The sequence below is a fragment of the Sesamum indicum genome, linkage group LG9, assembly GCF_000512975.1.
Source record: "Sesamum indicum cultivar Zhongzhi No. 13 linkage group LG9, S_indicum_v1.0, whole genome shotgun sequence".
Lineage (NCBI taxonomy): Eukaryota > Viridiplantae > Streptophyta > Magnoliopsida > Lamiales > Pedaliaceae > Sesamum > Sesamum indicum.
The window spans coordinates 7529518-7541905 of record NC_026153.1 but is presented as its reverse complement, the minus strand read 5'-3'; the positions used below and the strand labels follow the sequence as shown (position 1 = coordinate 7541905).

The window sequence follows — 12388 nt, the reverse complement described above, 5'->3', positions numbered from 1 at the left end:
GAGGCCTGACCATTTACTGGGCTTGAGGATGTAAGTGAAATAGATCAAATAGTCAGTCAGTTGATACAGTTGCTGCTTCTATGGGATGTTATTTTTATGTACATGACAAACCCCAGGACCCAACAACAACCAACAGGGGAAAACACACACACGCAATAACAACAAGACATGCCAAACAAGAAACCAGAAAATATAGTGGAAGCAAGTGAAAATAGTATTTTGTCCTGGAAGCTAATTAAATGTGAGAGTCAAGTTGGCATCACAGAGAGGTGCTTATGCCAGAGGGAATATCAAAATTGAGAAAGAGTATAATTTTCTGCTTATATGCAGGCAGAATGATATTGAAGCTTTCTCTCATTAGTGCTTGATTTTCACTGGAATTCATTAATCTTATTTTCGTTTGCATAACCTGTGTGTCTTCTACCACGCATAGTAAGAAACTTAACTATTAACTTTATCAAATGCACAAGTTAAAATAGCTGTGGTTCTTGAGGAGATCTGAACCACTCAATATTGTTAGTGTTGGTTTAGATTTTCCATGTTTCTTTATTGTTCAACGAATGAACAATTGTAGGAATATGGTAAAACATTGAAAAGGCCAGTGATTTTCTGATTAGGGTATAAAATACTATGATTACTGCACCTGTTTATATTTCTGATTAGGATCTGTAATACTCTTATTGCTGCACCTGTGTAAAAGTCTCAAATTGACCATCATTTCTTGGATGTCACTTGTCAAATTATTAGTAGTTTTATGTAGTTCATCTTGTCAGTGTGAAATGGAATGGCAAGTAAAATGAAGTTGCACATTGTTTATGTTTTAGTCTTTGTCTTCCTGCACCTGTTGCTTCAGGCAATCTAACTTATATTCTGGTTATCTGCTGATTTTCCCTTCCATTTTTCTTGAATCCAGATGTCAGAAAGTTGGAGTTATCCTCCCCTAAATGATACTGCAGAGGCAGCAAGCCGGGTGCATAAAGCCCTTGCCGAGCGTGGATGGAGATTAAGACCATAGGACCATCAATTTGTACTGTTGTGACGACATAAGTCTTCTCATCAACTTTGTGTCTAGTCAACATATGTTTTTTCCAAGTTACAGCACGCCCTTTCCTATTTTCTATCAAATAGCAAAAGAATCACAGATACAAATACACAAACATGCTTGTCAAGCCCGAGCAGCTGCTGCAATTCTTTACTCCTTTGGGGTTCTGATACTTGTAAAATAAATGTCGCCTTTGTTATCCCGGTCTGTAAATTATCAAGATGAGTGATACCTTGAGAGAATTATGAGTTGGCTTTGAAAATGAATAATGTAAAATCAAATTAATTCAATGGTCACCAAGCATTGCCCTTGATTTTGTCAAATATTGGTGCATTTGAAGAAAGTTGCTACTTATCAGTCGACAAAATCTTGCCTATATTTCTGAGAATGCTCAATACACCCTTGATTGAATACAGTGGCTTTAATTGCCTAAACTTGTACATATCTCCTCTTTTCTCATCAATAACAGACGGGCAACATTCGGATTAGAACAACTAAAGAAATTTACAGAGCAATTTCTCCAATTAACAACTACGTTCTTGCATAAGATCAGCTAGAGGACCTCTATTTGATGGAAATTTGGATACATCACGTTGTAATAAAGTATGAAATCCCATGTAATCAAGATGGAGCAAGTTAGCAACTACTCCTCCACTCATCTAACAAAATCCATCATCAAAACTAATCCATCAACTGCCCCTCAGCTCCTCTATAAATTCCAATCCACCATTCTTGTTCTTCATCACAACATTCAAATACTTTCTCCCTCCAAATTAAGGAAAGAAAGAAAAAAGAACTCAAAATCCATATGGATTCAACAAAGAGCAGTGGTGAAACAGCCATCAACGTCCCTGAAGAGCCCAGTTCAACGAAAGCCAAAAGCGAAGAGCCCAGTTCAACGAAAGCCAAAAGCGGCCGCGTGGCTTATACCGCCACCACTAAGGCAACTCCACTCCCTCAGCCTCAGGGGAGGTGGAAGAGAGGCGTATCCATCTTCGACTTTATTCTTAGAATCTGCGCTCTTGTTGCTGCTTTGGCTGCCACAGCCACCATGGGAACCACTGATCAAACTCTTCCTTTCTTCACTCAATTCTTCCAGTTTCAAGCCAGCTACGATGACCTCCCTACTTTCACGTACCACTCTCTCTACATACTTTTATTCTTGTTGTCGATTCCCTGCGCACACACACATTGAATGATGCATGGATAGTGCAACTTACATGATAGAAATAGACATATATACATCATATTATTAATCTCAAGTTCAAAATTCCATGCTATGAATTAGTTCCCATCTCAAAAACAAATTAAACATTGATCTATACCATTTTTCATGGCTGAAAAAACTTGCAGATTCTTTGTGGTGGCCAATGCTATTGCCAGTGGCTACTTAGTCCTATCACTACCTTTCTCCATCGTCGCCATTGTCCGCCCACATGCCGTCGGACTCAAGCTTCTCCTCCTCATCCTCGACGCAGTAAGCCCTCGACCAACATACTACTAACTGCCATATCAAATCACATTTGATACATGTACATAAGTCATCTTTTATTATTATTTAATTGATTGAATTGAAATATTGACATAATCATGTAATTACTATCTCCAATAAAAAAAAAAAACTTATCATCCAATTACCCATCTATCCTTTCGGCTGACGCAGGTAATGATGGCTTTCACGCAGTCGTGGCTTCCTTCATTGCGGCGGCCATCTTCATATTCTTGGTTGTGCTCTCCGCCGTGGCCCTTCGCCGGAATTAGTCATGCACTTCATAAATTTGCATTTATATATAAAGAAAATGTGGTTATGAATTTACTATAAAGAGTGTGGTTGCAGTTTGACGTTTTAGTGCTACATTTTCAACTTTTGGTGGAAGGTTTATGATGTAATTTGGATTGTTTTCATGGTTTGAATTAAATTTTCAGTATATGGATCTTTGTGTATGTTGTCTATTTAGTACGGACGGTCGAAGCATACTCAATGACATGCATATTTTAGATTTTTATTATATTTTATTTAATTAAATGAAAAAAAAAAGATAATTGTATAAACAATAGGATTAAAATCAATGTTTTCTTGCACTTGTAAAATAGTAGGATTGATAATATTATTGGATGTTTTTATCTCAAACAATTTGATAAACTATTATTTTGAATACAAGTAATCTAATTTAAAGTATGATGTCAAAATATTATTAAAAAAATAACATGATATGTTTCAATAAAATTTTATAATTTTATTTTGGGATAATTATACTCTTATCTCCTAAAATTTAGTGTAATTACACGTAAGTTTTTTATACTTTAAAAAATTATATATAGTACCCCTTAGATTTATTTCCATCTCACAAAAATTGAGGTATCAAATAATACACTGTGGGTCGACTCAAATCTTTTGTTACTAAATTACTATTATAACAGTGAATATAACCCCTTAACATATATTATCATGTGAAGATGTATAATGTAATTTGACCGTAAAAAGGTAATTAACATGGATTTTTATCGTCTTTTTGTTAATATTAATAAATTCGATAAATTTTGACTGACGGAGACTTAGTTGTTAGACGAATGTAAATCTTAGAAGTATTAGATGTAATTTTTTAAATTATAAAAAATCTATATATAATTATACCAAATTTCAAGGGAGAAGACTGTGATTATACTTTTTTGTTTTTGTATCTTAGCCAGTTGAATAATGAGATATGCTTGTTTCTTGGATATAACATCATCCATTTGCCTTAGTATATATATATATATATATGTAATTTACTTTTATGTGATATTGTAAATTAACTATTTATCCTTAAAAAAAAAAACAGCAATGTGTTCCTCTTTTTTAAAACAATGAAGCAAAAATACATCTCATGCGATTCCGTATGTTTTATGTGTTTTTATTTTTTGTTTAATTTAGTTATAAAATAATATTTATAATTTTATTTACAAATTATTAAATCTGATTTGAATTTAAAGTTGAATTACTTTGACTAGCATATCAGCAGCCTGGACTTTAGTTAATTCATAGATTTAAGATGAATATTTATATAATATATTTGTGTAAATTTTAAATAAAAATATATATGTAATATATTTATAAAATACATAATAAAAAATATTATACATTATATATAGTATTATATATTTATCTAGAAAATAATATTTTATTTTTAAAAATAATGCACAATTATAGGAAGAGTGATTATAAAGGTATAATTTACTTCATTTTGAAATGATGAAAGGTATTTAATAGGGATACACTTATCTCCCATAATATTTGGTGTAATTACATGTAAATTATATATAGTTTGAAAAATTATTTTTAAAACACTCGAGATTTGCTTCTATCTAATAAATAAGTTTTTCGTTAGTCAAAGTCCACCAAATTTATTGATATTAACAAAAAAAGAATCAGATAAAAAGTCACATTTACCTCCAATTGATTTATTGCTTATTTATAACAGGTCAAATAAATAATTTTATCAAATTACTTATATATTTTTATACGTTAATGCCTGTGAGCAGGTATATTTTTGTCGTTATAAGGATAATTTAGTTTGAAAAAAAATATTTGACAGGCAACAAATCAATAATAAGTCAATTAATGATCAATATAATTTTTTATTTAATTTTTTGTTAATATAATAAATTTAATAAATTTTGACTAACGTATAAATTTATTTATTAGACGAATTCAAATTTGATCCGAGTATACCAAAATTATTACTTTAAAACTTATTAAAAGAAAAAGAGAAGTACTGCTACCCACCCGCCTACCCTCAACCCCATCCGCTGGTATATATGTGTACATATATATATATATGTATGTTCACACACACACACACACATAGATGAACTTGGACTATTGAAATCAGAGGCAGGAGCGACTGTTTTTTCTTCTACTCAAAATTCGTAGGTGTTTCTCTCTCCCCATACACACACTACTTGGTGAGGAAGTGAGAGGGAGAAAGTGCCTTAAAACGATGTCGCACAACGGGAAATTGATGCCCAATCTGGATGAGAAGAGCACCAAGTTACTCAATTTGACGGTGCTACAGAGAATCGATCCCTTTGTTGAGGAAATTCTCATCACCGCCGCACACGTCACCTTCTACGAATTTAACATCGATACTAGCCAATGGGTATGTTCTCAAATATACATAAGACGTGTATGTATATGTATGTAAGTATATGAGAGTATTTGTGTGTGTCTTTACTCTAGCAGAAATGGATTGATGGGATTTGATTCATTTCTCCCGGATTGAGATTCGTTAAATTTTGGTTGCAGAGTCGGAAGGATGTGGAGGGCTCTCTTTTTGTCGTGAAAAGGTGGGGTTTTGCGAACTTCTGCTTTTTCCCTATTTTCTATTGAGATTGGATTTTAGTGTTGTTTTGTAGTCGGGGGTGGAGGATATTTGTCTGATTTCTGCGATTTCTTTCACTCTGGTTTAAAGAATCTGGGTCTTGCTGTTTCAGGAATACTCAACCGCGGTTTCAGTTTATAGTAATGAATCGTCGGAATACTGGTTAGTCACTCAATTTTGTTGCACTTTCGGCCAATGGGGTGGGGATCAGGGCATTGCTGAGATATGCTCGCTTCTGGTTTGGGAAAAGAATCGATGTGTTACTGAGTAATGATGCTTTGGTGAAGTTATGCTTGAACACTTACAGTTGAAGTAGGATGACAAAGTGGAAGTGAATTTATTGGCCTTATCCAATTATCTTATCTGTAATACTATTGTCCTCTAAGTTCTTGTTCAGAGAGTGCAAGCAATGGTCTGAATCTTCTGTACCAATCATCTTTGCTAAGGGAATTTTGGTGGTAAAATTTTGTTTCTAAACCATGAAAAAGTGACTTACTGGATTATGTTGATAGAAAAATGAAATGATGCAAAAGTCTTAACTTATTGTTTCCAGATTAGTGCGGCTTTCAAATAAAGAATCTTGTGGGTGTGATCTAAATTTATTGAACTACCCTCTTTTCCTTATAAATTCCCAGTTTATGATTCCAAAGACCATATGTAGTTCAGATGAGTAATCTTGTAGGTATATAGTTGATTTGCACTACGCTCCATCTATATTAAAAGGTTTTGATCCTTTCTGTAAGCAGATAATCTAGTGGAGAATCTCTTGGGAGATTTTGAGTATGAAGTGCAGGTTCCATATTTATTATACCGAAATGCTTCTCAAGAGGTGAATGGAATATGGTTCTACAATCCACGTGAGTGCGAAGAGGTTGCAAATCTATTTAGTAGGTTAGTGTATTATAGTTAAAGGCTTGATAATCTTCTTCTTTTGATGATTTAATGTGTTTTCATATGAAGCAAGCCTGTTTAAGAAGCAAAACACAAATGAATGAGGGTAAGGCGACGCATGAATGATCTTGTCAGCCTAGATTTGTCATAAGCTATATCGATGACAAGGAATGTCTAATGGAAGTCATTGTGGCTGATTAATCTGTCCAGTGACTGTTTATTATTTTTAATGTAATTTAAATGATTGTTAAGCATTGCATGTGGCCATTGACAGTCACTATTTGATAGTGATTCAGATGGCATTTGAAAATTTTGGATGTTGAAAGTACAATACCATTACAGGTGATGGGGATCAGAAAAGTTAATGACCTGGGTGGAATAATGCAGTATATAAAATGAGAGTTAGGCTCAGAATGCTGGTCTATTGTTTGTTTTGTTTTCATTCTGAATTTTCATTTCAGTATTTTCAAGTGAGTTTTTTGTTTTTTTATTGGTTTTTCTGAGAAATGAAACTATATTTGGGTTAGTGTGTTTTGTGATAGCTTTTCTTACGAAAAGACGTAATAAAATGACAATGTATTTGAACTAGGATGTTTTGTGATATATTTTGTACGAAAAGATGTGACAGAATTAAAATATTTTTGGATTGTGGTGTCTTATGATAGTTCCTTGTGTACAGAAGGACATGATACAAAGAAAACATATTCGTATCAGAATGTTTTTTCGATAGTTTTTTCCGAGAAGACGTGATATTTTGTAATAGTATTTTTGTATGAAAAGGCATAGTAGAATGGATTTTTTTGGAATTTATGGTCAAATCCCACTGAGAATGGCCCAACCAAACATGATCTCACAATTACAAATAGTACAGAAATGAAAATGAGCCTTTGAAAATGAAACCAAACAAGGCCATGAGATGTGTTTGCATGAACATGTTTCCGATGCCCCGTGAAACTTTGTGTTGGGAAAAAGAACTTTGCCAGAGATTCCGACCATTTTGTCCCTTGAACTGGGAAGAGTGCCCTAGATTGAAATGCTAAGATAGCAAAAGGCTAGGGAGAATAAATGAACAATCTCTTCAGTTTAATGTGGTTTGTCTTTAATGGAGTTTCATACAGTGTTTCTCGTCTTCTCACACGAGTCTATATTCTTTGGTATGTGCGTTGTAGTTTAAAACCGCCTATCTTTTTCATTGCTCTAATGCTGTGGTTTTGTTTGTTCTAGGATACTTAATGCATATTCCAAGGTGCCAACAAAGTCAAAAGTATCTCCAACAAAAAGGTAGTTGTTGTGACTCCCATGGGTGCTGGCTCAACAATTAGGGAAAATTCATGTGGGGTAGCCATCATACTCAACTAGGCATTAATGTTCAGACATAAATTGCATGCATCATCTGTGCCTTTATTTATGTGTACCTGGTGCTGATTATGTATGTTCTCTAGAGTTTCAAAAAGAAGTTTACATGTTGAATCCATCATGATTTCTGGAACTCGAACAATATAAAGATCTGAACGGGTCATGCATACAACTCACTGGAGCTTCTAGTTTTTTGTTGTGATATTTGTTTTTATGAAATTGAGAAGTTCTCACATGTAATTAACTTTTGATTTTGCAATTTTAGGAGTAGAAAAGGATTAGAATATTAACCTCTTGGTGAACTATACTTGTTGGTACTGGTTACTCCCAATAATGACCCCTCTTGCAACTTCATCAGTGCTCTCATTGGTCATACACCACAACCCCATGTCTGTTGTGGAAACATATGGCTATTGCAAAGGATATGGTTTTCTCGTAATAATGTTAGTCTTGACACATGGAGATAATCTTCCGCCAACTCTATCCTTACCTCTTTTACTCTTTGTACACACTTTTTGTAGCGAGAGATGGGTTTGATTCATTGTTGTTTCAAGTTCTTTCTTTTAAGAGATAATATGAGTTGCTCCTATCCAACAACACTTTTTTATTATTTTGTTTCAGTGACTTTGAAGAACTGGAAGCAGTTCCAACACTGGCAGTAATGGATGGTCCGCTAGAGCCATCATCTTCTACTACCTCCAGTATAGCGGATGTACCGGATGATCGATCTTTTGTGAACTTCTTCAGTGTATGCTTTCTTTCCTGTTCCACATTTTCTGCTTTGGTCGACTTCTTAACAATAGCGCGTATGAGATTGTTGCAGTGCTGGTTGTCAAGGAAGAAACTTAGGCCGTTAAGGTTATCATTTGGTATTCATTCTTTTGTCAGGCATCTCCCCACGTTAGTTATTAGATTGTCTGATGATACTGGAGATCTTACAAATGTTGCCTATAAAAGATGCAAGATGCAATTTACATGTTTTTGTGCTTACTGGATTAACTGAGCAGTTAAGAGTTGAGTGCCTAGGGTGACAAATATTAATATTTTAATTGTCTAGATACCCTTGCAAATTGAGAAAGTTTGTTAGTCACCATAAGAGATGGATGATTGGAAATGGTTAAAAAGATTTGATTTTCACCATTTTTCCATTTTTCCCCCTTATGAATAGTTTCAGATGACCTCAAAGGGGTAGATTTTGGTTTTCTTGGATCGGTGGTGGCATGTAAAGAGTCAAGAATACCGGAAAAGCTTCTGTATTTTTTGTATATCAAGTAGAAATTCTTAAAGAATGGAAGCCCATTGGAAATAAATTTCTTGTTAGCATCTTTGGTTTTGCAAATTTAACTTCCATCTCTCTTTGATTTCCAACACGTTTCCTTCTGAGCACAGCAGAAATGTCTATATCACTTGTAATTGCTTCTATGATGAACTTGATTATAGAAAATTAAAATGCAGACTGCCATGAATATTGGAAGTGCTCCGAATGTAGCGATTGCTGGGCAGCCATACCATTCATCTGCAACTGCGGTTTCTGCTCATCCACAGAGTGCGCTGCCCACTTTACCATCTGCCCAAGCACCAGCCACTTTATCTACTTCTACCCCTATCATGTCTATTCTCGACAACCCTGAAGCTAATGCTGCTACAAAGCGCTCAACGGATCTGGTAAAGCCGTCATCCTTTTTTGGTCCACACCCTTCCTCTTCCCCGCTGATTATACCTGCTATAACTTCATCCGTTCCCACTGCCCCTCCGCTGAATCCTCCTGGGAATGTACAACGACCATATGGTGCACCTTTGCTTCAGCCGTTTCCACCACCAACACCCCCACCATCACTGACTCCAACTTCTGTTCCTACACCAAATTATGGGCCTGTTATAAGCAGAGAAAAAGTCAGGGAAGCGCTTCAAATGCTTGTTCAGGTATGCACTTTGCCTGCCTGTCCTTTTGTTTACTTTCCAGGTTTTCAGATATGACTTGCGAATCTTCAGGACAGTTAATGAGTACCTCATTTCTTTCACGCGATATCTTTTGTTATTATTGCTGTTGGGTGGTTAAAAGTCTTGTTTATCACGCCATCTATTATTATGGCATGCCTGTATGACATGCTCTTCTGGCATGGTATCTGCTCAAGAATTCAGAGGTATCCTCTTCTATCTGTTTCAAAATTCCTATCAAGATATTAGAGTCTCAAGAAAAGGCCTGAAAATAAGTCAAATTAAGTTCTGAGGTAATGAAACTGTTCAAGTCACAGAACAATGAAAGTGATCATAGTATGAGGTCATGCATGCAATTTTTTACCGCTTGAAGGCCTGAAAAGAGTAAGAAACCACAACTTCCTGATGTACTCTTACCTTAGGGACATTGTTATTAGCATTTCAAGAGAAACCTTGATTGGGTATTGAAAGTTTTAATCTATCTTCATTTCAGAAGAAGGTACAGTCTCTTCAAAAGCTTCTATTATCATAATTAAGTCAGATTAGCTATGAGCCTTGCATACATACCTACCTGCACCTTAATTGGTTTTCTGCCACTAATCATAGAGTTATCAGAAGCATATAACTAGTTGGAAACTTTTTAATTATCTCATCTACAGCATTTCAGGTGTAAACCATGTATCGAGTTGGGTTCGTTACCTTCAGATATGATAGTTAACATATGATAAACCTATATAAGGGTGACTACAAATGTTTTATTTGTATCTAGATATGGAGATCTATATAAATATTTACATATTGGCTTCAGGTGTTTCCCTTCTTACATAAGTAATTCATAGTAATGTTTGCAGATGTTGTATCTCCAAGTATGTCTTTTTTTTGTTTGCTCAAGTTGATGGAGAGACCTCTTTCATATGTATCTCACTCGTCCATTGTAGCTATATTTGGATATTCTTTTTCCTGAAAACAGACTGTTGGTATGAGCATGAACAGAGCTGTAGACTAAGAGATGGTTGAGAAAGGAATATAAGTGTTAGTTGCTGGAATTTTAAATAAGTTAGATAATAGATATATTGTGTGAAAATCAGTTGGAAGCTCAGCTACCAAGACTTGTGGACATACTCTCAAAATTGTTAGAACACAAGAGATGGTTGATTTTGAAGGAAGTTCTGGATTGCCTGCTTCATGAGGATTTTTAGCTTACTGGCCACTTTTTGAAGAATTTTCACTTCCTTTTGGAAAAGCAATGATTCACCCATCTGACTGATATATTACTTAGGGTTTAACAAATTCTCCCAATGGTTGAGAATTGTCATGTATACTCCTGACAAGGTCTTATCTTTATTATCATTGTTCGTTTAAATCTATGATTAAATTTTGAATTTCGTGAGGGGTATAACCTATATGTGACAAATAGATTTTGAATTTCGTGAAGGGGTATAACCTATATGTGACAAATTAAATTTTGTTATATACTTACGTTCCATTATGTTATTATTCGAAATCTTTCTATGTAATATCTTTATTTCTCTAATTGAGTGTCATCTTAATCTTGTGCATGTAAATTTGTGTTGATAGGATAATCAATTCATTGACATGGTTTACCAAGCAGTGCTGAATGCGCACCAGTCATGATGATTCTGGAAACGCTGGTGGTGTTCGATCTCCTGTCTCTACCCATTAGAGAGAAACTTTATTAGTTGCCTTAAGTTGTGTAGGTTTCTCTCAAAACTAACATGTGCTAGACAGTTTTTGTATAGAGTTCAATGTAATCTTGTAGTTGATAAAAGCTGTGATATGGTGTTGTTTTGCCCGTCTCCATCTTTAGTGGACATCATGGTTAAATGGCTTGTTCGTAATCGAGGTTGTCAGTGTACTTTGAGCTGCTTGTGAAAAGGAACTTCAGTTTAACTTGGAGTTATTTGTACAATTTTTGCACAAACATTTCTTCCTGCTTAGTTGCAACAGTTTGCATACTGCATCTGCCTTTAGAACTATCCCCAACTTCTTGCAACTCTTCCAAATTTATTAACGTGTAGTTGAAATGACACTATGACACATGGATCTAATATTTGGGTTTGAACAATAGGTTTTCCTTTTCTTTTTTTAACATTAAATTTGAAGACTAGGTCGGCTGTGGATCGGAGTGGATGCCTTGGTTAAGACCAAACTCAGAGGGTGTTGAGGAGATTTGTTCGTACTATCTGAAGCAGATTATGCAAAATAAGGAAATGAGAGGCGCTGAAAAAAATGAATCCCCCATGGTTGGATACTGGTAAAGTATGCACTTTTTTCTCCTTTGCTGCTGAAGTGAAACAGCAGCTCAAAGACTAACATCAGGATCTCATCTGGCACTAATGATTGCAAGCATACACACTGGGTACGAAAAATACTAAGTTTGGTAAAGGACTAAAGACCTTGACCCACTTAAATTTGTATGGTTATCTAGGATGAATGTTTAAACGGTTTTTGTTAAGGTTGAATACAAGTCTGCTCAAGTTCGTAGCTTCTGGCCTTTCTATTGTACTTCGGACTGTAGTTAATGAGAGGTTGTGCAGGGCCCAGTTTGTTAAGGAAGGTAAAAATAAACTTAGCGAAGGAAATAGTTCAGGCAGCGAGAGGTGCCAGCATATGATTGCTACGGAAAGAGTAGGTGATGCATCTTAGTTGCCTCCCACAACTTCAAAACCCTAGACCAACGTATTAGTTCTGATAACAGAAAAATGTCTCTCACAAGCATGAATTGATTGATATCAAGCATGTCTCCAAGTATAATGATTAAGACAACTCAGGCAGAATT

General features: G+C 35.1%; 3 protein-coding genes across 3 annotated transcripts in view; all 3 read left to right on the top strand.

Moving 5' to 3' along the window:
• The window catches only part of LOC105171033 (mitochondrial fission protein ELM1), a gene marked incomplete in the record, with an annotated part of 7844 nt that extends 6479 nt beyond the window's left edge, over positions 1–1365 (top strand). The window contains 1 exon segment of the mRNA XM_011092028.2: positions 914–1365. Coding sequence (XP_011090330.1) covers positions 914–1015 — 102 coding nt within the window.
• LOC105171159 (casparian strip membrane protein 3) lies at positions 1790–2986 on the top strand. The gene is given in 4 exon segments (XM_020696919.1): positions 1790–2176; positions 2396–2519; positions 2706–2720; positions 2723–2986. Coding segments are annotated over 4 exon segments (546 nt in total). The 5' UTR covers positions 1790–1850; the 3' UTR covers positions 2804–2986.
• On the top strand, positions 4871–11530 carry LOC105171032 (mRNA-decapping enzyme-like protein). Its single transcript, XM_011092027.2, has 8 exons — positions 4871–5181; positions 5328–5368; positions 5516–5565; positions 6150–6294; positions 7519–7575; positions 8272–8398; positions 9106–9573; positions 11167–11530. The coding sequence occupies exons 1-8, from the start codon at positions 5023–5025 to the stop codon at positions 11221–11223; spliced, it is 1104 nt and encodes a 367-aa protein (XP_011090329.1). The 5' UTR covers positions 4871–5022; the 3' UTR covers positions 11224–11530.

Excerpts from the sequence above, each read along its gene's own strand:
- LOC105171032 (XM_011092027.2), top strand. The coding sequence starts at position 5,023 with ATGTCGCACAACGGGAAATTGATGCCCAATCTGGATGAGAAGAGCACC. Across the intron at positions 5,182-5,327 it reads ACATCGATACTAGCCAATGG|AGTCGGAAGGATGTGGAGGG; the intron begins GTATGTTCTCAA and ends TTTTGGTTGCAG. Across the intron at positions 7,576-8,271 it reads AAAGTATCTCCAACAAAAAG|TGACTTTGAAGAACTGGAAG; the intron begins GTAGTTGTTGTG and ends ATTTTGTTTCAG.